This window comes from Neofelis nebulosa, chromosome 4 (assembly GCF_028018385.1).
Source record: "Neofelis nebulosa isolate mNeoNeb1 chromosome 4, mNeoNeb1.pri, whole genome shotgun sequence".
NCBI lineage: Eukaryota > Metazoa > Chordata > Mammalia > Carnivora > Felidae > Neofelis > Neofelis nebulosa.
Window position 1 is genome coordinate 124,703,974 of NC_080785.1, and position 25,651 is coordinate 124,729,624.

Genomic DNA, 25,651 nt, shown 5'->3' on the forward strand with positions numbered 1-25,651 from the left:
GGGTTAAGATACCCTTCCTGATTGGGTACTCAGCAGCAATAGTTATGTAAGGTATTAATCAGCATGGTCAAGTCAATTATAAGGGGGCAATCCTTTCTTCCCCATTCCTGCTTGAAAATCTGTGTATCTTTTTAGTGAACAAGGATAACATGAATGCTTTAGGCTAGTATCTTACACTCAGGGCCAAAGGTAAAGTAGGACATGCTTCTGAACACGTACTGCTACTGCAAATAGGACACTATTGTGTAGGACAATAGAGAAATTGTTGTCTACAGAGTAATCAGCAGCCCAAGGATGACCAAAAGGACATTTTCACTGTACTCCCTCTGTGAAAGACTCCTTTAGACGAAGTTTAACTCCCTATTTTACAAACGTGTAGACTGAAACTGGGCTGACTGCCAACCTCCTGTTTTCATAATGGGATTCTAAGCTGTTCCCTCTTATAACCTCATTAGACATTTCTTTCTTCCCATTTTGACTTATCCTCTGTGCTGATTCTCTCTTGTAGTTTATCGTTATGTGGGCCGATGGCAGCTTACGTGAATCCTCATGGATACGTGCATGAGACGCTTACTGTGTATAAGGCTTGCAACTTGAATCTGATAGGTCGACCTTCTACAGAGCACAGCTGGTTTCCTGGGTAATGTGGTGGTGGTTACTTTTTTTTTTTTTTTTTGGTTTTGCTGCCTTAACTGGGCAGAAAAATCCAGAGTTCTAAGCAGAGTTGTTAGAATTATAATCGAAAATAGACACTAAGATGAATAATTCTATTTAAATGCTGTTCGTTTTGAGAATGGCTAGTAACAGTATTTTTGCATAGTCTCACTAAATGGATAGTTGGCAACTGCAGTTATCCTTAAATTAGCTATACAGTTAATCCAGACCTCTTTCATTTTCCTTTTAGCTCATTCTGAAAATCAGCTGGCTTATGACCCAGCAAAACTGTATCTGAACCAGTATATTCCATAATGTGTCAAACCAGAGAATATCCCAAGCAGTAATAGACAAAACAGATGCAGAAACCATTTAGTCCTGGTTTTGCTGAATGGCCTTCAAAGTATGAGCCTGATACAGCACCACCTGGAAACTTGTTAGGGTTGTTGAAAATACTATTAAGGCTGAGGAAAGTATAAGTAGTCAGAGGTAAGCTGAGTACGGATTAGTGGTTATACTTGCCATTTTGAACTTAGGACCATGTGACTCGAACTGTCCAATCTTATTTGATACAAAACTAGAATTAAGAGATATACCCTAGGGACGTAAGAAATGGTTTGGTTGATTTTTCTAGTTACAGTTTGACTCTTCTGACAAAATCATTCTTACTGTAGACGAGTAGTTCTAAAATACAGGTCTCTCTCCATCCCACCCACCATTTTGACTTGACACCAGTGTATTTATGGAGGTGGTTGGTTGGTGTTTTCTAACATGACTGCAATATGAAACCACCAGGGAAAAGTACCTGTGAGTTAATCCACATTAACAAGATTAGTTTTACACCGCTTAAGAGCACAGTCAAAACTACAGAATTTGGCTTTGTCTTCCTAACAGATTTACCGTGATAGCTTGGGATACAAAAATGTGTTTCCTTACCTGATACCTTTCTTTAATTGCGTAGGTACGCCTGGACTATCGCCCAGTGTAGGATCTGTGCAAGCCATATTGGATGGAAATTTACAGCCACCAAAAAAGACATGTCACCTCAGAAGTTTTGGGGTTTGACTCGATCTGCTCTGTTGCCCACAATCCCAGACACTGAAGATGAGATAAGTCCAGACAAAGTAATACTTTGCTTGTAAACAAATACATTAGGGATAAAGTTATTTATCAAGTTGGTCTTCTAAAAATCAGATCTGCTTTGGAAATTCCTGCTTTTGATGCATACCTAAGTAAAAAGCAACATTACATGGAAGGTTCCAAATGGTATTTAAAGATTTAAATTAAAATTAGGAATATCTACTTTAGTACCTTGGTACCATTATACTCTGGCTTGCCAGAATGTCCCTGATAGGACATGAAGACCTCACTGAAAGTGATGGCTTCCTGCAGAAAACATATTTGAAATTCCTCTTTTTGAAAGAGGCAAAGAAGAAAGGCTTTAATTTTCTTTAGTTTCTCTCATACTGATTTGTAAATTTTGAAAATATTAAAGAGTTAAAATATGCAGTTTGAGCCCCAAAAAAGTGTTCATTTCCTTATGTATTTGTTAGTGAAAAACAGTAACTTATGTATTTACTCTTTAATTTGAACCTAAACTACTATGGAGCAGGGATGCTAAAACATACCCTGTTCAATAAGGCTCCAAGTGACAGTCACTCTATTTTGTAAGCAATTTTGTTCCATGTAACTTGAAAAAAATTGTAAGTAAACTTTAAGAGCAAACAATATTACACATTCTCATTGTTTAAATAATGTAAAATATTTACTCACAAGCCAATAATTTAAGATGAAGTTCTAGATAGACTGATTTGCTACCTACCTCTTTGCTTATATGTTCAAGTGTTTTTTGGATCCTTTCACATTTGTGTAATTTTGATATTCCTTCACTGCTTTACAAAATTAACTGGGAAAAAAGTTCAACCAATGGGGGAAAATGTATGAGGCCCAGCCAAAAGCAGACTGTTAAAATCTGTGATGTTGTAATATATTATTTTCTTTTACCAAACATGCCATGGCTGTGACTGCCTAGACTTAAAACATCAACTGAATCTCATGCTGCATTATTTATATACAGGAAGTAAATGAAACCCAACTCAAGAATGCTGTCAGTTCTTTAAGAGTATATGCCAAGATTGTAGTTTTTTTCCTAAGCTATTACTACTACTGAGAACATTGGGTTTATAGGACTGTACTAGTTCTTCAGTCTTACACTAAACTAAAACTTATTTCCAATAGCAAAGCACATCTTTACACTGAAACCAGTCACAGAGAAGGAACGCTGCTTTTACTTTCGCCATCTGAAAGGTGTAACCTCACAGAATGTTCTATTTTGTTTACTGACACTTGCAAATAAAAGTTTCTGATATTTAAAAAAAACAACAACAAAAAAAGCATATAACACTATTTTTAAGTGGGACTTAAATTACTGACCTGTCTGGCTACACAAAAGTAAAATGTCACATGTTGAAATAATACATTGCACCCATTTACCTACTGAAAACATTTAGAGCTCAAACCTTTTACTTTAAAAGACCATGTGTGCAGGGGCACCTGGGTGGCTTAGTCGGTTAAGCGTCTCTCACACCTCATGAGTTCGAGCCCCACGTCGGGCTCTGTGCTGACAGCTCGGAGCCTGCTTCGGATTCTGTGTCCCTTTCTCTCAAATATAAACAAAGAAACATTAAAAAAAGAAATTAAAAGACCATATGTACAGGCCTGTTCACGGACATTATAATGTAGGCCACATCTTTAAAAAGTTAACACTGACCTTAATTTGTCAGTGTGTAGAATATGTGTGTATGTGTAATGATATATACTGTCACATACCACACACATTTCTCTTCCAATTCCAAAGGGAATGTTTATTAAAATAATAGGCTCAAGAGTAACTGTCAAGCCAATCTTTCTCAGGCCTAGCATGCATAAATTATGACAAAAGTATCAACTACATACTAAAACAGCTTGCTAGAACAAGTTTTGGGTATACGAATGCCAGCCACTTGGGACACATCTGGTCTTCATTATTTTATATCGGCCATTTTGTCAACTACTGTGTTATCAACACACTGTTGTAAGTTTCACTTCTTACCTGGATTCCAGAACGATAAAATAATGCAGTTATTCCAATTACAAACATTAAGAAACACTTTTATCGAGTTACCATGTTTTAAGATCAATCAGTAACACGCTATACCAAAAAAAAAAAAAGAAGAAAGCCTAGACAGATTACAACAGGGGGAAACAACTATACTATTTGCAGTAGGAACTACTCCAAAAGAATCACAGGGTTCAGTGATATAAATCAAATTAAGAGGAGGTAGACTTCAGTTTACTGCCTAAAATATAATTAGATCTCACAAAATAAGACCTTTACTCATCTGAAGAGGTCCTCTACGCTGGCTTTTATTCTGCTATATATTCAAGTCTCTCTTAAATCTAAGAGGGAAGGGAAAAAAAAACGAACAAACTAGTTTTACCAAAAATTTTCTGCTATTTAATATCCGCTCTCATCAATTTTCACTCTTCTTTATGTAACTTAGGAGTTCATCTTTCTCCATTTGGTAACCGCTTTTTTTCCACTGTTCTCGTAACTGCTGCAACAGAGCCCCAATTTCTTTTCCTGAAGAAATGCCTACTTTTCTGATGTCATGGCCACTCACAGGAAATGGAGGAATGCACCATTGCTGCATTTGCTCAAGAAGACGATGCTCTCCTTGGTACTTCAGTAGTTCACACACACGGGTCGTTGCATCAGATTCCCTAGACTGAGTGCCACAATCAAACACTTAGTTTCACCACACATTAGAATGCTTACTAATCATCTTATCCAAAAGGTAAATAACCAATGTGAAATTTTTCACTTAAAATAAATGAAATCCACAGAACACACTGGGTCTTAGTATTAATAAATTAGTTCTGACCAAGCCTGTATATACTTACATCTATAATGAAGTCTTGATAGGGTTTCAATGGTTCTGAACTATCTGCTGCTTTAACCAAATCTTTTCTGTTTTTAACTACAAATATACCAAGGTTTTTCTCTTCTTTTGAAATCTTCAACCTCAAATCCAATTTTGTGACATCATCCTGTACTTTGAATAATGAGGCCAAGACAGTCATTGGCTTTGGTGAAAAACCTTCAACATTTTTACTGACTTTGTTAAATTCTTCTAAACTTGCATTAGTAGGTAAGCCTGTAGGGACAAAAACAATTTTTCACCTATTTTTATTTTTTACAGTGGATAAATTTAATAAAACACATTAATCTCCTCAACCAATCACGGCTATAGTATACTAAATGTCCTGCCACTAGAACTCACTGGTTCAGTGTGATGCTCCCATCTTACAGGTAAACCACTGATAAACTGTTGCTATTCTTTCCTATAATCCCCCCAAGACCTACAGTAAGGAGCCCTAAAACATTAATTTCCAGAGGCAGAGGCGGTGGTGTCAGACGCACAAGTGACACTTACTACTGACTTCTTACCGAGCTACCGTCACACAACATCCACCCCCCACCCACCATTCAATAACTATTTGAAATACACCCAAGTTTCCTTAAGTATGCGGTAGCATATACCACTGTTCTTTCTGAACATAACATTAATTTCCATATATGTTACCCTTTAAGTGCCTCACATGTATTAATTCACTGAATATCTCAGCCCTTCCTTTAGATAGATGCAACTATTTTCACACCCCTTTTTTAGATTCAACAACTAATGATTAAAGAACTAACCCAAATCACAAAGTTGATATGCGGCAAAGCATCAGTCAAACCCAGGTCTGATACCAGAGGCCACTGTGTTCTACTTCAGTGCTGTGCTGTCTTTGAGCTGTGTCCTCCTACCTGTGATCTCAGTTTATCCTACTTTAAAATACTCTTTCTCCTTTTGGAATTAGTCATTCTTATGAAATTGTAAACCAGGTATCTCTTTGTCAAAATCTCAAATATTTTATAACTTCTTCTCACCTATGTAAGGAGCCACACCAAGATCATAGATGAGGTTAATCAAGTGATTTACATGGTTACCAATAAGAATTTTTTTCAGTTCCACCCAAATTCTCTCCCCTGATATTCCAGCCAAGCCTTTTGCATTTTCTGCAATCGCTTCCAAAGTCTCAGGATCGTGGTCACCAGGCTTGTCTACAATCCTCCCATAAAACCTACAAAACAAAATTTTCAGACGATGTTACCTTTAGTTGACATATATCACTAGCAAAAATCTAGTTTTTCATTTTACTGGTACTATTCCATACATCTACTACAAGACAACAGAATTAGGGGCCTTAGAAATCATCTGGTCAATTCTCTCTACCTTCTCTTTGTTCCCAGATGACAAAACTGAGATCCAATAAAATGTAAATAACATTCTGTAATTAGCAAGAAGTAAAACCCTCTGCTCAGTCTGATTTGCAAATCACTGAGCCACTTAGAATGGCTATCAAATGTACTTCCTGGAACTGGTACCTATACTGGATGAATAAAATAGCATTCTTGGAAAGGCACCAAAACAACACCAGAATGCCATCAATGGAGCAGGGTACAAAGTATGCCTGTCTGTGCCCATCAATACTTTTTAAAAAAAATTTTTAATGCTTATTTTTTGAGAGAGAGTGTGTGTGAGTGGGGGAGGGAGAGAGAGAAAGGGAGACACAGAATTTGAAGCAGGCTCCAGGCTCTCAGCTGTCAGCACAGGGCCCGATGAGGTGCTCGAACCCATGAACCATGGGATCATGACCTGAGCCAAAGTCAGACGCTCAACTGACTGAGACACTCAGGAACCCCTAGTACCCCTCAATACTTTTAATAAAGAGTTTCAAATAGGACACATCTAGTTGCAGACACAGGAGTATATTTCTTATAATCTCAGAAATAGAAGCCTTAAAGTATACCTGTATGAACACATCTTTAAAATTCATTTATAATGTACATTAAATGACAGTAACTATGGATGTCAGCCTGTGTTCTATTATTTGCAAAGACAGTCTGCAAATACTGAAATTTAAAGAACATTTACTAACAAAATATGTAGGCTCTGTTACAGAATACTCCAGATGTGATCCTAAGCAGTAAAAAATATTACTACACATAAACTAGCCACTTAGAATAATTTAAAAAAAAAAAATAGAACTATCCTACGACCCAGCAATTCCACTACTAGGTATTTATCCAAATAGAGGAGTGCTGTTTGAAGGGGCACATGCACCCCAGTATTTATAGCAGCACTATCAATAGCCAAAGTATGGAAAGAGCCCAAATGTCCAAATGATGAATAAAGATGTGGTTTATATACACAATGGAGTATCACTTGGTGATCAAAAAGAATGAAGTCTTGCCATTTACAACATGGATGGAACTAGAGTGTATTATGCTAAGCAAAATAAGTCAGAGAAAAACAAGTATCATATGACTTCACTCATATGTGGAATTTAATATACAAAACAGATGAACATAAGGGAAGGGAAGCAAAAATAATATAAAAACAGAGAGGGGGACAAACCATAAGAGACTTAAATACAGAACAAACAGGATTGCTGGAGGGATGGGGGGGATGGGCTAAACTGGCAAGGTTGCATTAAGGAGGACACTTGCTGGGATGAGGAGTGGGTGTTATATGTAAGTGATGAATCATTAAATTCTATTTCTGAAATCCTTATTACACTATATGTTAACTAACCCGGATTTAAATATATAAAAAGTAAAATAAACATTAAAAAAATTTGAAAAAGGTTAGAACCCAGATTTTAAAAATCATTTCTATCCACAAAACCATGCAAATGCATTTCATGCTTACTAAGTTCATCTAAGGGATTTCCCATGACCACCTCAAACTGTAACCCATGTGAAGGCAAAGACTTTGACCGGTTACTCTGTGTTCAAAGCACCCACCACAGTGGTTGGCCTGTGGTGAGCATTCAATTATCTGTGAAATGAATGATGAGTGCAGAAAATAAAAAGAACACTGGACACAAGAAAAATGATTTAAAGCTGGATTATATAAAACCATCAAAGAATGCAGTAAATATCTTTGGGAAAGAAAATACGAAGCATCTAAGTAATCTCTCACAGTAAGTCACATTTTACTAAATCTATCAGGGACAGACATTTGGGATGTCACCATTTTGTACACTCACCTGTGCGTTTCACATGCTCAGAATTGTGCTCCAGGGTATTAAAAACTGTTACCATTATTTTAAAAAATTTCTTACCGGAAATATCTTAAAATTCGAAGATAATCTTCTTGTATCCTCTGTTTAGCATGTCCAACAAACCTAACTTTCTTATTTTTTAAATCTTCAAAACCACTGAAGTAGTCAAATAAGGTACCATCAAAACCTATTCATTAAAGAAGCGGGGAGAGATATCATCACTGTTAACAAGTAAGACCTAGAAAACAAAGTCAGCTAAAAACTATTATAAACAGTAAAAATTAAGTGAAGAGTTACAAAGTTAAAATAGACATGAATAGCATTCATCCATATCCACTATCAAATAGAAGACATAATGGAATAAAAGGCTGTATTTATAACACCAACTAAAAAGATAATATCCAAGAATGAACTAAATAAGAAATACGCTAGTATGAATTGGGGTAGAGACACCAAACAAGCTGATTTTCAAGTAAATATGAGAGAATAAACAAGAAGAGCCAAAATAATCTGGGGGAAACATAAAAAGCAAAAATAAAATGGAAAAACTAAACCATAGGAAAAAACATTTATGATCCTGGAATGGGGAAAACCTTTAAAAATATACAGTTAACCCTTGAACACAGGTTTGAACTACATGGGTCCACGTAGAGGTAGATTTTTACAGTACTGTAAATGATTTCTCTCATTTTCTTAACACTTTTCTCTACCTTGCTTTACTGTAAGAACGCAGTGTATGATACACAGACCATACAAAATTTGTTTTACTTGATTGTTTCTGTTATCAGTAAAGCTTCCTATCAATAGGCTATTAATACTTAAGTATGGGGACGGGGGAGTCAAAGTTAATATGCAGATTTTACACTGCATGGGGATTTACCAAGAAACTAAAATTAGATACACACACACCCACAACACCAGAGCCTTAAGGAAATAATTCAACCACGCAAAAATCAAAGGTGCCTTCATGGCAAAAACCACCATAATGAAAAGCATACTGAGAAAAATACTAAGTTAATAGAGTCAAATACCAAGTTTCCATAATATACAAAAAGCTTTTGTAAATAAATAAAAATACCACATATAAATAGAAGAAATCAGTAGAAATAAGCTAAGGAAATATTTTTAAAAACCTTAAAAAATGAATATTTTGCAACCTTACTCATAAAAAATTACAAATCTTTGAGGCAACATTTTTTCACATTTCTATCACGTGGCAAAAATCCAAGTCTGACTGCACTGAGCAAGGGTATGGTGAATCAGATCAGGAGATAACTCTGCAGCCTTTTAAGCTTCATGAATTCTGAACCATGTGAACCTGATACCCATTCAAAGAAATGTAACCAAAAAAATTCCCACTATAATATGTTCTTTCATATGTAAACAAAAAGAAAAAATTAACATAAGGCATATAAAACCTCAAGTAGTAGAGTGCCCAGTTCATTTCAGTTATCCTTGAACTTTTGCTAGTTTTAAAAATTAAAAATCTCCTGTCCCGGGCAAACAGACAGCTGGTCACTCTAGGGACTGAAAAAAACAGCAAAGACAGGTACCATTCAATCATCCAAATGGTGGTGGGGGGTGGTCAGTGATCCTAAGAGATGCTTTACCTTATAAAGGCACTGCCGCTACCTCTAAAGAACAACTACTTGTCAATTTATTTGTTTGAACTGTAATGCTCTTTGATTATCCCAAATGCAATACTGGTAAGCTCAAGCATAACACTTCCCAAACTTTTGATTTATATAGCATTTTGATATATATAGAAATTTGAAAGGCTCAAAATTCAAAGAAATAACAGAAAATGGGAAAAAATATGTTTACGAAGTAGCAAATACATGAGGTCTATCGGTCTCTTAATGTAATTTCTCTTAATGAAGAGACGGCTCTCCCTGGTAAGCATGGAAATACTAAAGTCCTTTTCACTAAAGGAAAAATCAAGGTTGGAGGCAAAAACAAAAAACAAAACACAACACAGGATAAAACGAGCAAAGTGTGAGACACAAAGTAACCAGAAATGGCAAAACTAGGAATGCTTCACCCAGTAAGGCTTGAAAAAAACCTGGACAGAAAAAGTAAAAATTAGTGACAATACACACTGATAGGTGTGCACTTTGTTTTTTGCTCTGAATATCACTTTCAAAATATAATGCATAAAAGTAAGAAATAAAGCAGAGTTCCTAAGAATAATGTAGTGGTCAAGAACATGACCTCCAGAGCCAGGACACTTAGGTTGGAATCCTAATTCTACAGTTTACCAGCTGCATGACTTTAAGCAAATTACTATAGGTTAAATAGCAGTATCTGCTCCATAGGGATGCTGGGAAGATTCAATTGCTGTGATGTGCTCAGAACCATGCCCGGCACATTACAAGGGCTCAGCAAATGGTAGAAAACAGTAGTACAGGGCACCTGGGTAGCTCCGTTGCTTAGGTGTCTGACTCTTGGTGTCGGCTCAAGTTACGCTCTCACAGCTTATGAGTTCAAGCCCCGTGTGAGGCTCTGCACTGACTATGTGGATGCAGCCTGCCTGGGATTCTCCTCACTGTCTCTCAAAACAAATAAACTTTAAAAAAAAAAAAAAAAAGAAGAAAGAAAGAAAGAAAGAAAGAAAGAAAGGAAGGAAGGAAGGAAGGAAGGAAGGAGAAAGAAAGAAAGAAAGAAAGAAAGAAAGAAAGAAAGAAAGAAAGAAAGAAAGAAAGAAAGAAAGAAGAAAGAAAGAAAGAAAGAAAGAAAGAAAGAAAGAAAAAGAAAGAAAGAAAGAAAGAAAGAAAGAAAGAAAGAAAGAAAGAAAGAAAGAAAGGAAGGAAGGAAGGAAGGAAGGAAGGAAGGAAGGAAGGAAGGAAGGAAGAAGAAAGAAAGAAAGAAAGAAAGAAAGAAGAAAGAAAGAAAGAAAGAAAGAAAGAAAGAAAGAAAGAAAGAAAGAAAAGAAAAGAAAGAAGAGAAAGAAAGAAAGAAAAGAAAGAAAGAAAGAAAAGAAAAGAAAGGAAGGAAGGAAGGGGAAAGAAAAGAAAGAAAAAAGAAACAGTGAAACAGTAGTACTAGTAAGAACAGCTTTTACTTTTATAAAACAGTATACTGAAAAAGAATTATTAACTTCTCTCTTTTAGTTAGGTATGCTTAGAAGCTAGTTACAGATTTTATACACTGCAGCAGTAGTTGCAGCAGTTTACCCTAAGTCAGAATGAGGTAAAAAGAAAGGGGGGGGGGGGGGGTCCTGGGTGGCTCAGTTGGTTAAGTGTCCGACCTCAGCCCAGGTCATGATCTTGGGAGTCCATGGGTTCGAGCCCCTAGTCAGGCCCTGTGCTGACAGCTCAGAGCCTGGAGCCTGCTTCAGATTCTGTCTCCATCTCTCTCTGCCCCTCCCCCACTCATACTCTGTCTCTCAAAAATAAATAAATGTTAAAAAATCTTAAGAAAGAAGAAGAAATGAACACCGGGAGTGTGATCACATAACGGAGGGACAACATGCCACCAACTGGACTGATAAATCATGTAGGCTGTGGAAACCCAAGGTCCAATCATGGTAGTCTGTGACCTGAGCTAAGTTACTTAACATCTCAGTCTGTTTCCTCATAAAATGGATTTTATCCTCAATGAAGTTTTCCTGACAGTTAAATGAGATAAAGTGTATCAAGTGACTCAGAACCTAGCAGGTGCTCTAAAGACATCATCTTTAATGTAATTAGCAGGAGATCCCACCTACAACCCCCTTCTCCATCCCATGAAGCAACTACTATTACAGGTTTTCTCCACTATCTGAAAGTTCACTTTAGGCCACGCTGCCTTTACAAAAGACCTACTCTAAAAGCTGTTTTCACTACCTGAAAGAAATCTGGAAAAGGATTTTCATTTTGATGAAATAGTAATTGCTTCCTCACCTTACACCATTTCAACTTAAGAAAGGTGACACAGAATACTTTTGGATAGCGAGGAAACCTATACTTCATCCTTTCACTATTACTGCTGCCACAACCAGGTTATGAAAAGTGGATGCTTCATCTCTCTTTTCTAATCCAAAGTGTTAAACATAAAGGGCTTGACTAAAACTTAAAGTACAAAAAATAATGCTTCAATTAAGCACTAACTTAATTCACCTACTATGAGTCTCACTGGTTTCATTCACACAAAAATCAAGCTGAGATGATAAACAGGCTTCTCTTGCATGAGACTCTGATTCAAGATGATTCCTAAAATGCAATGCCATGAAAGAATCTGATGTTGTGCCGAGGCACAGCAACAGAGAGGCTGCTGAAGTCATTTATCAGTCTGCATCCAGGCACCAGAAGAAGAAGAGCTAGGGTGGGAACCCACGAAAGATGTGCAGTGGAGAGTGACATGGGAGACATGCATTTTTCTTACCTGAAATGTTAACCATTTTTAGATGCAATTAGTAAGTTAACACTGAATGTGTACATGTGCCAGTCACTGTTCTAAGGACTTAAAACTGTTAACTTCTTTAATCCTCACAACAGCCTTACAAAGGAAGCTAATATTAACATCCTCCTTTTATAGCTAGTGAGTCATGGAGTCAGAATTTGAACCTGGGACTTCTGGCTCCAGAATCATCTTTTAACCCATATGCTACACTGTTTCTTAGATGAAACTAATGCAACTTCCCAGGTTGGAGGACATTTCCAGAATGTAGATTCACTTTAAAAGGCAGCTTTCAGACAGAATGGATTAAAACATGATCTCCAGATATTACCTAAAAACATAGAATTTATAGTGAGATCTCTGCGTTCAGCATCTTTCTGCCAATCAGTTGTGAATTCTACCTCAGCGTGTCTCCCATCAGTGACAACATCAATCCGCAGTGTAGTAATTTCAAAATTTTCTTCATGAAGCTGTAACGAAATTTTTTTTAGTTTTTAGAACACTGGATGAACTGAAAAAAACGAGTTCTGACACATACATCTTTCTTTTCAAAGTCACCTACTGCACATGTATCTTGAAATAGAAAGACAACCACAATATTCAAAGACAGAGCCAAAGAATATTTTTAAAAAATAAATGCATCTTAATTTGAAAAGATGAGTTTGGGACACCTGGGTGCCTCAGTCAGATAAGCGTCCAGCTCTTGATTTCGGTTCAGGTCATGATCTCACGGTTTGTGAAATCAAGCCCCGAATTTAAGCTCTGCACTGACAGCAGAGAGCCTGCTTGGGATTCTCTTTCTCTGCCCTCCCCCTTCTCAAAAATAAGTAAATAAACTTTAAAAAAAAAAAAAAGGGAGTCTGATGTTTAAAAAAAGACAACTCTAACAAATGTTGTGGCAGAGGAGTGAGGAGGCCTTTAAAACAGTATATTCTAGTTCTTCCAATTTCAATTCAGGCTACTTTGAAATATTTTATAATAACTCTGGTTTGCAAAGAGCTGATTATCAATTTACAACATATATACCACTGAGCAAAGGATCGAAAGAGGAAAAAACACAAACCCTTAACACATCCTGCAACTCACTTACTGGTAATCAATGAAGTCAAAATAAAGTGCTATATATGTCATGGGAAGAAAGATTACCTCAGCTGGGAAAAGCTGAGTAGCTTCAAGAACGACTGACATGTGAGCTGAGCCCTGAAAACTAAGTAGGATCTGCACATGCACACGTAAGAATAACATTTCAAATCAAGAGAAAAGATGACCAAAGGCACAGTGGAGAGAAAGAAGGGATATTATCTGCGCAAAAAAGTATAGCTGACAAACAGCATGTTAGCACTGAGGGGTAGACAACAAAGGGTTTTACATGCCATGCAGGAATTTGGAATCTCTTCATTAAGAGCTGAAAACCACTACTGATCACTGGAAGTCTGTTCTGGAATTCCTCTCAATCTCATTTCTTTTCTAGAAACAAGTTAGCTCTAGAACTCAAGAATTTAAGGCACACGTTTTTCTCTCAAGGCAAGTGGTAAGTAAAAGGTTTGAAATATGAAGACTGAGGCGCCTGGGTGGCTCAGCCAGTTAAGTGTCCAACTTCGGCTCAGGTCATGATCTCGCAGTTCATGGGTTTGAGCCCCACGTCAGGCTGTGTGCTGACAGCTCAGAGTCTGGAGCCTGCTTCAGATTCTGTCTACCTCTCTACATACCCCACTTGTGCTCTCTCTCTCAAAAATAAATAAACGTCAAAAATTTTTTTTAAAAAAGAAATATGAAGACTATGTGAAAATCACTGTAAGAAATAGACCCCTAGAATGCCTACTTTACCCAGGCAAAGAACCAGAGATTACCTCATTAGAAAGGCTAGCCTAAAAATGGTTACACCTTGGGACACCAGATACAGTGGGAGTGAAGCACCCCAATGAAAACAATATTAAGTGGGGAAAAAAAAAAAAAAGAAAATCAACATGACCTTTATTCCCTTTCCCCACTTGGTTTTTCAAAATGCTAATAACCAGATTTATTCTGGAATAAGGAATAGGCCTACTCATATGGATAGTGATGATCCCACAACTGGCTGATGTTTCCCACACAAAACTAGAGTAAATCTCTCAAGTCACTTTACAAACACCAGAGGATCACACAAACGTAAGGAAAGAACCAAACCCACAGTTAAAGAAAGCCGACAGGAAAGACAGAAAAAGCTCAGAGGAAAGAGAGACATTATCCAAGTAACTATTAACTGGTATCCTAAAGGAAATAAGATACTGCATCTGAAACAAGAAAAGGAAGTTTTCAAAAGAAGAAAGACCTCTTGGGGTGCCTGGGTGACTCAGTTGGTTAAGCGTCCGACTTCGGCTCAGGTCATGATCTCATGGTTTGTGAGTTCAAGCCCTGCATCGGGCTCTGTGCTGACAGCTGGGAGTCTGGAGCCTGCTTCAGATTCTGTGTCTCCTTCTCTCTCTCTGCCCCTCCCCCACTTGTACTCTGCCTCTGTCTCTCAAAAATAAATAAATGTAAAAAAACAAAAAAACCTGGATGATCAAGCTAAGGCAATCTCATGGAAAGACAAAGATAGGAGAATATAAATTAGGAGACAAAGGTAAAGATAGAAGCTCAGACCCCATGATCCAATATCCAACATCACAGGAGTTTCCAAAACTGAAGATACTGAACAAAAGGGATGAAATGAGGAGAGGAATACAAGAAGGCCCACTAAGTGTCCCCACACAATGAATGAAAAAACACATACAAACCAAGCACGGCATCTTGGAACTACAAACACCTGATAAAAAGATCAGAAAGGCTTCAGGGCAGGCAAAAAATCTGGTCTCAAACAGAAGAGAAATGTGAATGAGCTCAGACTTCCCAGTGGCAACACAGGCAGGTGGAAAACAGTCTTTACAGTTCTGAGTGAAAATGACTGCCAGCCTCAAATTCTACAACCAGTAAAACTATCAGACCAGTGTGAAGGTAAAATAAAAATATTTTCAGACATGTAAGACTTTTCCAGGTTTCAAACTATTAAAATGAGAGCAAAAAATCAGAGCACCTGGGTGGTTCAGTCGGGTAAGCATCCGACTTCAGCTGAGGTCATGATCTCAAGGTTAGTGAGTCTGAGCCCCACATCAGGCTCTGTGCTGACAGCTCAGAGCCTGGAGCCTGCTTCGGATTCCGTGTCTCCCTCTCTCTCTGCCCCTCCCCTGCTTTCTATTTCTCTCTCTCTCTCTCTCTCTCATAAATAAACATTAAAAAAAATTTTTTTTTAATGAGAGCAAAACCAAGAAAGAATATCACACAGGACTCAGGACCAAGGCAGTCTAGTAAGGAAGAGGCAGGGAAATTCCCAGAATCTGGTGCAGGGAAATCTCGAGATGAGGAATGAGGAGCCCGCCCAGAACATACAGATATGAGAGGAGAGAATGCACCAGGTGAGGTGGCTCAAAACAAGGAACTGAAACTTGACGGGTTTACTCTGGTTTACTCTACTAAGAATTTTACAGAGTAGAGGAATGAATCAGTGGCACACAGAAAGCTACGTGAAAGAAAAATGTTATTAACTGCAGGGAAACCAAAATCACCCAAGAAAGGTAGTCACAATATACTTTACAATCTAGCAGTAAACCATAGTTATAAATGTAAACATTGAATATGAATTCAACCAAAAGTGATGGTACATGTACACTGAGAAGACAAGGGAGAAGTGCCTGTGCTGCTGCTAAGAAAGCTGAGCTGCTCTCCTGTGCAGAAATCAGCAGACAACATCTTACACCCAGGAAATTTGAAACAAAGACAAACACTGCAGCAGAGAAAGGTCTTTTTTAGAACACTGCAGCATAGAAAGGTCTTTTTTAGAACCGTGGGGCTAACAGGCAAGTACCATAACAACTAGCTACAGCAGAGGAGGCTACAGCAAAGGAGGATGCAGGGTTTAAGAGGGAGATAGAAAATGACTTTTTTTTTTTTTAATGTGTATTTATCTAGAGAGAGAGAAAGACAGAGAGCAGGGCAGAGGCAGAGAGAGGGAAAGAGAAATCCCAAGCAGGCTCTGCACCGTCAACACAGAGCCCGACGTGGGGCTCGAACCCACAAATTGCAAGATCATGACCTGAGCCAAAACCAAGAGTAGGATGCCAGACGCTTAACCCGCTGAGCCGCCCAGGCACCCCAAGACTGACATATTTTTTTAGTTTTTTGTTACTTTTTTTTAAAACCTAGAAAAAAACATAAAAATTATAAAAATTAAAGGAGAGGCAATGCAATTGGTGTCAAACCTTTCACTCACCCTGGCAGTAATTGTCCCATGCTTTTCCCCTTTGTTGTTTATCATGCGAATACCAGCAGACTGAAACATCTCCTTCATCTGAGCAGGGGTAGCAGTGGTAGCAAAATCCACATCTTGAGGCTTTACTCCACTTAATAAATCCCTCACTGCTCCTCCTGCTATTCTTAATTCATGATTTTCTTTCACAAATAAATCTGAGAGGAGAAAGAATATTTTTTACTTCAATGTATTTAAGAATTACGTAAGTACAAAGTTTTTCCCATCTATTAGGAACAGCAGAGATTATTTAATTGAACCTTTTCAGATAAAAATTAGGAGAACAAGGCCCACAGAAATGAAGTGACTTACCTATAGTAGAATGCCTGTCACAACTGTGAGAACAGGGAACTTGCAGAAATTTTCTTGGCAGATTTGAAAGATAATTCCGAATTCCACAATACCCCCAATGTCACCGATACAGATTTGAATTACAACCAAAAAGTAAAGTGAATAACTGCTTTTTCTATTTCAGAATTGTGAGGTGTTCTTACACCTATTTCTCTTTGGGTACTGATGCTGAAACTGTATGTTCATGCATAAAACTATGGAACTGTCAAACAACATTAGTCTACCACACCAGGTATGATAATGTTACAACGAAGAATCCGCCAAGAAAAAAAGTGCACATGATGTTATATCTGCTCCTATCTGTGTTCTAGAAAAGCCATATGAACGCTGGAATTACTGTAAGGAACTCAGTAGAGGAAACCCAGAGTGGACAAGACAAAGTCTACTATAATTACATAATGACTAAAGGACATCATATGGTACCTAGTGAGAATGACATCCAGGAAATGGCCATATATGACCCCCTAAGCCTTGGTTTTGACACGAGCTGGCCTGGCACCCACAACTGGGCCCCAGCGCTCTCCTGCTGAACATCATCTCAGAGAACATCCACATCAGACAAGTCCACTCGGTGACCATGATGAATCAGTTAAGACAAGACAACTAGTACTCATGTCTGAACACAGAAGAGACACAAACACTGTCAGAGGCACCACCTTATGACAATTAATACATGGGACTGCTCCTTATTTACCCATCGGTTAACAGAGCAGAGTGCTGGGTTCTCGTCTCCTAGGTAAGAATTAAGACACGCATCAGATTTATCCTTGCTGCCTGATACCACCTAACCCACAGCAAAGCCCCACTTCTTAACACCCGCCCCAAAACACGATACAAGCACAAATCCTACAAGAAGTTCTTTCTAAAAACCTTTTGCTGAGATACTCCAAGGTTCTCCTTGGTTGGTGTTCTCCCTCACTGCAGTAACAACGCACCTGGTGTGTTCCTTGTGGTCTCTGGCTGGTGGGCACTCTCACCTATTTAGCACTGAGGGAAATCCATCAGAGTTGTGGCATCCCTAATCACAACCCGATACGTTAACCTCCACCCCTACCCCTCATCTGGTCTTGCTCCTCCTCCTCCTCTACCTATTCTTCCTAAACCTTCCAGCCCCACTCTCTGCAGACTATCTAAAACAATCTGCTACAAAGCAACAAATGCTCCCACCCTCTGCCTCCTGGCCTTACCTTAAAAGCTCTCCCAGAGCTAAGTCCTTCCCAGGAGTATGTGTTCTTCTTTCACTCCATATTTATCAAGTCCCATTATCTGTCGCTATTAAGGGTTCCTTTAATATGGGGTTCATGGCCCCTAACTATGTTACTCCAGTTTTCATGAGATTTATAGAGGTCCAGGACCCAAAAAGTGAAGGACTGCCAAACTATTTCTGGACACTACCCTCATTTCTCCCTAGTTCACAGTCTCTTTATCTCCTTCCTGAACAAGAGGGCTACACCAGCCCCCTTAAACCCAGCTTCCACAGTCCAGACATAGGGCTCTAAATTATCAACGTGATTAAGCTATGTCACTGTTCCTCTGACTACTCCCAGCGCAAGATCCATATTTCGTCAGTACATTATACAAGGGCCTCCTGACCCATTTCTGTCTCATCTCTCACTAATCTCTGCATCACACTTTACATTCACCAAACTCTCCTGGTAGTTTCCATCTAACTGCTCGTACTGGTCACTTCACCCAAACACCTTCCCCACTTACTGATCTAGCTGAGCAGCTGGCCATGAAATGTCTTGGTGCGCAACCCACACCAAGAAAGGCATTTTGCATGGCAGTCACTTGTACTTAAAACGAAGTTTCACAAAATACACACCACACAATCTCATCTACTGTATCCTCTTTCCCTGTATTTTAATGCTGGTCATGACCACTAAATCGATTTTATGGTTCACTAATGGGCACCACCCAGAGTGGGAAAAAACACTGATCTATCTCATCCTTATCCTTACTCATCTTTTTTGATTCAGTTTAGAAAGCCTCTCCTGATGGCAGAGTTGACTGAATTTCTTCTAAGCTATCACAGTAACCTAGTTTTATGTGTACTAATTATACTAAAATTTCCTGTTCATTCTCAGGGTAGAAAACCTATCTTACTCATCTTTACACCAACATGGCTCACCAGAGAACTTAATTGTGATATCCTAGATTCAAAAAAATTAAAAAAAAAAAAAACTAGAGTGGCCTCGTTGAAATGTGCATTGTTTACAGGTTTCTTCCTTCAAATTAACACAGTAAGAAACCATTTTGAAATCCAAAAAATGAGCAAGTTTTACTTTAATTTGAACCTACTTTAACAGGATGAAGAAGGTCAAGCCTGAATACAAGATAACCTCTGTTATAAGATTTTCATGCTGGCTCACTAAAATAAAATTTTAAGTTCAAAGTCACCTAATAAATTAACTGCATTATAGAAAGAGATCCAGAATTGAAAATAATCTGGTCATCATTTTGATTAGCCGTATGGAAATAGATAACTATCTCCAAAAAACTCACGATTCTAACATTATGATACAATTGAGAAAGGCATATAAAGGCATATGTATATGCTTGTGTGGAACAGTCATAAAAACTGTAAGAAACCAATGATTTTATACGGACCTAAGAGTACGGATTATCAGGCTTAGACACTCCTTTTTCCCTCAATTACTGTTGCATTCAATCTTAGAGAAATCCACATTCCAACAAATTTTATAAACTACATACTCAGTGAAATACCTAATGCAACTGAATTTAATTGTAAATTTAAGCCTGAGACTCAAGAAATGCATAATTTCATCATTCCAAAGCTATTAATTTGCTTCAACTGCCACATCTGATAATAAACGATTTTTAATTATGGCTAGCAATACAAAAGACCATGGGACATCATGTGTCAGAAAACTTCTATGTGTCTGTATTTTAATTTTATGTTAACTTTCAAAGTTTTAACTTCTGTGCTTTATGTTTTGAATTCTGAGTTTTGGAGGCGGGGCGTACAGAAAGTGAGTCGAAGTTTAAGACCATCCCATGGCATGACCACATACCACCAATATACAGAAGCTCCCAAACTTCCAAGAGTGATCGGGTGTTCCTACTGTCCCAAATGTTACTTTGATGGTTTTATGACATCACATACCTAAGCAGTTAAAAGCTAACTGCTGAGTACTCATCCCCAGCATTGCTTATGGACTATAGCCAAGTGGCCACAGAAGCTCTGGCTTGTCCACCAACCACGTAATGTAGGCAAAAACCACTATGTTTGGAACTTCATTCTCATGTACAGAATGAAGAAAAAAATCTTATATGCCCCTAATATACCTCTACAGTGTTGTCCTCAAGCAACAGGAAAAACAATTACATGACATAAACTGACAAATAATAAAATCCTATATAGGGTACAGAAAATCTACTATCCTAGTTTCCCAAATTCTTACATACTGGAAACTAATTTCACATGTGGCAAAGAAGCTATTAAGGTCTGAGAACTGATATGGTATTTAACTGCACGGTATCACCACACAATAGCCATCATTAGTGTGTGTGTTTTTGAGTGTTGTTTTCATGGAGAACATCTTATTTTATTTACCAGGACACCCAGGTCTTTAGAAAGTAGCAAAAAACAAAACCAATTATTTGATTTTCTAACTGACTGAGCTTTGCACTAAAAGATTCCATTCTTGCTACTTCCACTATAGCCTAAAAATGTCAAGTTTAGAAAATGTCCATGCTCCCATTTGCCAGTCTTTCAAGGACAAGACCCTGTGGATAAACTACCTGTATCTTTCCACCCTATTTAGTTTCTAAATCCTTAGGATTTCACCTCTTAAAGTGGAGACAATTCAACTCTTGAGGTGACAGTAAGCCAAATGAAATTGTTAAAATAAAAGACGTTCAAGAACTTATAGCAATCAATATCCAGAGTCTTGTTTCCAAAAGAAAAATGCAGAAGGACCTGAAACAGGCCACCAACAGTTAATTACCTACATCCAAGCATTTGGCACCTTTCTTCCAAGAGGCCTCTTGCAATTGAAGATGGGAAGATTAGGAGCTGGGAAAGGCATATAAAGAAAGAACAAGCTTGAATTCAACTCAAATTTGGAGCTTCTAAACTCGTGTTGCTCAAATAGCAGGCACATGTGGTTACTGAACTGAGCACTTGAAATGTGGTGAATTAAGATGGTTAGTATGTGCTAACCATCAGATTTCAAAGACTTGTTACAAGAAGGATATGAAATTTCTCCTTAATAATTTTTACACATATTTTATATTAAAATTATAGTATCTTAAGTAAAGTTGATAAAATGATTACTAAAATAATTTTCATTTTATTAATTTATTTATTACATAATTTATTAATTTCACCCATTTCTTTTTACCTCTAATGTGGTTACTAGAAAACTTTACATCACCCGTTGTGACTGATACTTCTATTGCACTGGGAGTTTCTAGCATTTTTCACTGTAATTAAAACCCACAGGCAAGTATCAGCTTTAGGCCCTCGACTTCAAGACCACGTGAAGAATCTATATGAATCAACAAGCTCTGGACCACTGACCTCTGACGTGTATCTAAAAAATCATCTATGTGACAGGCTCTGTGCTGACAGCTGGGAGCCTGGAGCCTGTTTCAGATTCTGTGTTTCCCTCTCTCTCTGCCCCTCCTCCATTCATGGTCTGTCGCTGTCTCTCAAAACTAAATAAACGTTAAAAAAAAAAAATTAAAAAAGGGGGGGGGGGGGTGCCTGGGTGGCTCAGTTGATTAAGCATCGGACTTCAGCTCTAATCATCTCACGGTTCATGGGTTCGAGCCCCACAGTGGGCTCTCTGCTGACAGCTCGGAGCCTGGAGCCTCCTTCGGATTCTGTGTCTTCCTCTCTCTCTGCTTCTACCCCATTCATACTCTGTCTCTCTCTCTCTCTCTCTCAAGAATAAGTAAACGTTAAAAAAAAACTTTTTTTTACATCATCTAATTTCAAGAATAAGAAAGTAGCTTTGGGAATAAACTGATACAAGGAATGAATATAATGCCATGGTTCCTCCACCTTTTGTGCATCAGATTAATAGAGTGGAGCTCTTCTAAAAATTTATAGATGCCCATCCTCCCCAGAGATTCCAGTTTAGTGGGTCAGGGTGGGATCCCAGCATTTGTAGATCTTAAAAGCTTCCCAAGTGAATCTAATAGACAGCTAGGGTTGCAAACCACTGTATAAGTCATGCTCCTACATACATCTACCTTTGTGAATTTCTTATGGGCCACTAAAATACCACAGGTTTTGAAATACATCAGGGTGGCTGCTTCGGCAAAAGCTGGGCTGATATTCCAAGGTAAGGAATGAGAAAACTGTGACAAGCAATGGAAGCTGCTGTAATCAAGCACTTAGCCAAAGTCATTTCCCGTGCTCCTTCCAGGTAAGTTTTGCACATGCACAAACAGAGGGGACTCCTATTTCCTTCTGCCTCCTCTGCCTAGGCAGGAAATGTAGCTTGGTGGTTACAAGCTGGGTTCTGAAAACAAGACTGCACAAGCTCAAAATTCAGCTCCCCAGTTATTATAAAAATGTTGGCACATTCCTAAGACTGTTTCCTCATCCACGAAACAAAATATATCTACACATTAAGCTAGTAAGCCAAATCTTGTAATGTACGTGAAGTACTTAGCACAATATACAGAAAAGCCGTGCTTTGTAAATGAAATCACTGCTGGACTCTTACATTTTGGCTACTTTTGGATTACCCATGGTAAACTTTTCTTTCGTTAGGTCAACCGCAAAACAAAAACAAAAACAAAACGAAACAAAACCCTCGAGTGTTGGCTAAAAAACTTTAACCCTATGCTTCTCCATTCACATGGGCTTCCAAAGCAAGAAAGCATCCTAATCTCTCACCTGTCAGACTCTTCAATCCTTCTGTGAACAGTGACTGGAATTCTGGAGACTGCAACTTCATTGTAAACAGATACTGCTTGAAAAGGCACAGCCTACTCCAACTACAGCTCAGTAGTGGCCTGCGCCAGGGATTCAGGCACCTCAGCATCTGGGGACAAAGTCACCAACTATACATCTAGGAGAGAAACATGCATGCACAATAATGAAATCTCCAAGCCAAGGGAAACAAAGGGATCTACTGCAATTTTATTTAACTGAGACTCTCATCTCCTGTTCAGATGAAAAAACTGAAAAAAAGTGACAATATGAGAGGCAGACACCTATACTAGATCTATGCTTGTAGCTGTCCACTTTTGTACTCCTGAAGCACTTACTGCTATACTCGCATCCTCACATTTTACTGCTACAATACCCTCTGGAGAGGTGGGTTTCGGTTAAGGCTTGAGGGGAGCGGTCTGCTAAGGGCAGATGGCTGCAGAAAATGTAACTCAAACACTTGCAGGAACACTTGGCCTCCTCCAAAACATGGGACATTCACTGATGTTTATCACTGTACTTCCCCACCTGCCCCTGAGATTTATGACCCAGGGAGATTTCCTAGACACTATAATACATGTTTCCCCAAGACTTGTCTTGGCTTCCCACTTTTTCCTCATTCACCATTCCCTCCCATTATGCCAGCTCCTGAGTCCCACCCACACCCTGTTCTCCATGTAAAGTGGACCTCTTTGAGGGACCAACAGGATTCCAATTGACTCCGAAAGAAACCACTGGAGAACCATTCCTTTCCTTGGGAAGCAGCTTTCAAAACGCGGCGTTGCCCACCAGGAGGTGGAGCGAGTTCCGCTCATCCAGACCACGTGGGGAAGAAAAACAGTCTCCATCCAACTCCGCCTCAAATCAGAAAAACCCGCTAAGGACCCTGGCCCTGAAGTGGTATGTGCCGTGTCCCACACCAGGTGCCGGACCGAAAAAGCTTAGTGAGACCCTCCGGGGCCCGGCCTCGAGGAAGGGAAAGTTCCCGGGGAAGCCCGGTGAATCAGCCTGCAGTCACTGGAACGTGGCAGGGACACGGCCGCACGACCTCCACGTTAGGCTCCGTTCCGCGGTGTAGAGGAGCCCTCTCACCACCTCAGGGTCGCCCCAGGTGACCCTGCGTGGGGGAAGGTCGGCCGCTGCAGTCGCCCAGCAGCCCTCCCTGTGGCGCGCGTCCGCACGCCTGCCGCACGCCCCCCGCGCGCCCACTTACCAGCCCCGCCGCAGCCTTCGTTGTCATCGCAGCTCACGCACTTCCGGACGGCGTGCGCCGTGACGTCTCCGCCGTGCGTCTGTCGGCGGCGAATGGGGAATCGCAGCAGGGTGTGGGCGGGGCCCAGCGGGCTGTCTCTCTGCCCCTCCGGCCTCCTTAAGGCGCCGCCTGTGGAAGCACGCAGTTTTCCTGCGCCCCGGAAGGCGGCCCTCACCCGGGACGTGCTGCTGGGGGGTCTTGAGGGGCGAGGGTCTGTTACTTACTTTAATCCCATCTCCCCACACCTTTCTATTTCCCGAGGTGGTCAGACGCCCATCTGCATTGCATGCCTGTGTGTCCTTGGACAAGTGTCACTGTCTTCTTTTGTAAAATGAGACTGTCAATAAAACCTGTTTTAGGTTGCCGGGCTTACATGTCATGTTACTCTCCAGCAAGGAGGAAATGCTCAGTTAGTATTACTATTCCTGCCTGAGACATTTCATCAGGACCTAAGCACAGGGTTCGAGACACACTTGTTCTAAATGTAAGCCCTCTGGTCAAATGAAATGACTGCTCATGTTTTAATTTCCCACCTGGTTTATGTGAAGTGAGAAAGCTGTTGCAGGTGCAAAGTGAAGAACTTGAATTGTATTCTCTCTTGGGTTCTCTCTTGGATTTTCTCTTTTTTTCCAGGGCTGAGAAGAGTAAATAAAGCGGCAAAGGAGTGGGAGTTTAAGTCCCAAATCCTTCAAAAAGGACATTTCCAAGAAATTTCCCAATTATGTTTAAAAATGAAACATATGATGCAGATTTTACTTAAGCATAGTCTTTCTAACATCACTTTAAATACCTTAATTTCCGTAGAAAAATTCATATGCCATGGTATTTCTGTGGTTTCCAATGATCAGACTTCTTCAGGGGTGTTAACTATCCCATTTTGAGAAGCACAGAACCAGTTTTCCAAGTTGCCATTCAAAGGCAAAGCATTGATTTATGCTCCTTAACATGGCAATAAATATATATATTCATATATCCTAACTAGGCTGAAGAAAAAAATACAGAGAATTCAATGTGAAAGAGCATATCGCTATAGAAATGTAGACATTAACAGGATAATAGAAGAGATTATGGACAATTTTATGTCAACACATTTGACACTGGATGAAATGGACAAATTCTTTTAAGCATGCATCAAAAGTGAAACAGGATGAAATTTAACATCTAAATAGTCCTTTACTTTGAAAGAAATTGAAGTTTGTTCAACAAACTTCCCACAAAGATAATTCCAGGCCCAGATGGTTTTAGTGGTCAGATTTATCAACCACTTAAGGAAGAAATAACACCAATGTTGCACAATTTTTGTTCAGAAAATAGAGGGGGAAACACTTTTCCTCTTATTTGGGGCCAGCATGACACTGATAACAAACCTAAAATAGATATTACCAAAAAAAAACTTACACATCAATAGCCGCATGAATCTAGAAACACATATATTTAATGAAATATTAGAAAACTGAATCAAGCAAATTGGATTTTGATCAAGTTTGGTTTATCCCAGGAATGCAAGGTGGACTTAACATTTGAAACCCAACCATTGTTATTTACCATATTAAAAGACCAAAAAAGAAAATTATATGATCATCCCAATAGATGCTGAAAAAGCACTTAAATTCCACACTTATTAATGAGG

The 25,651-nt window shown here is 39.0% G+C and overlaps 2 protein-coding genes across 11 annotated transcripts in view; one reads left to right on the forward strand and one right to left on the reverse strand.

Annotated features, from left to right (window-relative positions):
* Positions 1 to 19,811, forward strand: part of CRBN (cereblon) — a 41,809-nt gene extending 21,998 nt beyond the window's left edge. For 4 of the 7 annotated variants that reach the window (XM_058726169.1, XM_058726175.1, XM_058726170.1 and 1 more), the window contains 3 exons: positions 509 to 640; positions 1,616 to 1,778; positions 16,983 to 19,811. In XM_058726169.1, the coding sequence (XP_058582152.1) occupies positions 509 to 640; positions 1,616 to 1,778; positions 16,983 to 17,024 (337 nt within the window). In that variant the 3' untranslated portion in view covers positions 17,025 to 19,811. Of the gene's footprint in view, positions 1 to 508; positions 641 to 1,615; positions 2,701 to 4,259; positions 4,542 to 16,982 lie in introns of those variants that run through there. The other 3 variants (XM_058726172.1, XM_058726173.1, XM_058726171.1) reach the window with 2 other exon arrangements.
* TRNT1 (tRNA nucleotidyl transferase 1) lies at positions 3,492 to 24,065 on the reverse strand. Of its 4 annotated transcripts, none has more exons than XM_058726176.1 (8): positions 23,983 to 24,065; positions 22,734 to 22,908; positions 16,472 to 16,665; positions 12,518 to 12,656; positions 7,870 to 7,996; positions 5,630 to 5,823; positions 4,597 to 4,850; positions 3,492 to 4,421 (listed from the first exon to the last, which is right to left on the reverse strand). In XM_058726176.1, the coding sequence occupies exons 2-8, from the start codon at positions 22,879 to 22,881 to the stop codon at positions 4,167 to 4,169; spliced, it is 1,311 nt and encodes a 436-aa protein (XP_058582159.1). In that variant the 5' UTR covers positions 22,882 to 22,908; positions 23,983 to 24,065; the 3' UTR covers positions 3,492 to 4,166. The 4 variants fall into 4 exon arrangements, with proteins under 4 accessions (XP_058582159.1, XP_058582160.1, XP_058582161.1 ...); XM_058726177.1 differs by lacking the exon at positions 23,983 to 24,065 and adding an exon at positions 23,702 to 23,966; XM_058726178.1 differs by lacking the exon at positions 23,983 to 24,065 and adding an exon at positions 23,559 to 23,665.
* Positions 24,066 to 25,651: the final 1,586 nt, after the last annotated feature.

Coding starts and splice junctions, on each gene's coding strand:
- TRNT1 (XM_058726176.1), bottom strand. CDS start 22,881: ATGCTGAGGTGCCTGAATCCCTGGCGCAGGCCACTACTGAGCTGTAGT. Junction 16,666..22,733: donor AGGATTGAAGAGTCTGACAG/GTGAGAGATTAG, acceptor TTCTCCTCTCAG/ATTTATTTGTGAAAGAAAAT. Junction 7,997..12,517: donor TATAAATTCTATGTTTTTAG/GTAATATCTGGA, acceptor TTTAATGAATAG/GTTTTGATGGTACCTTATTT.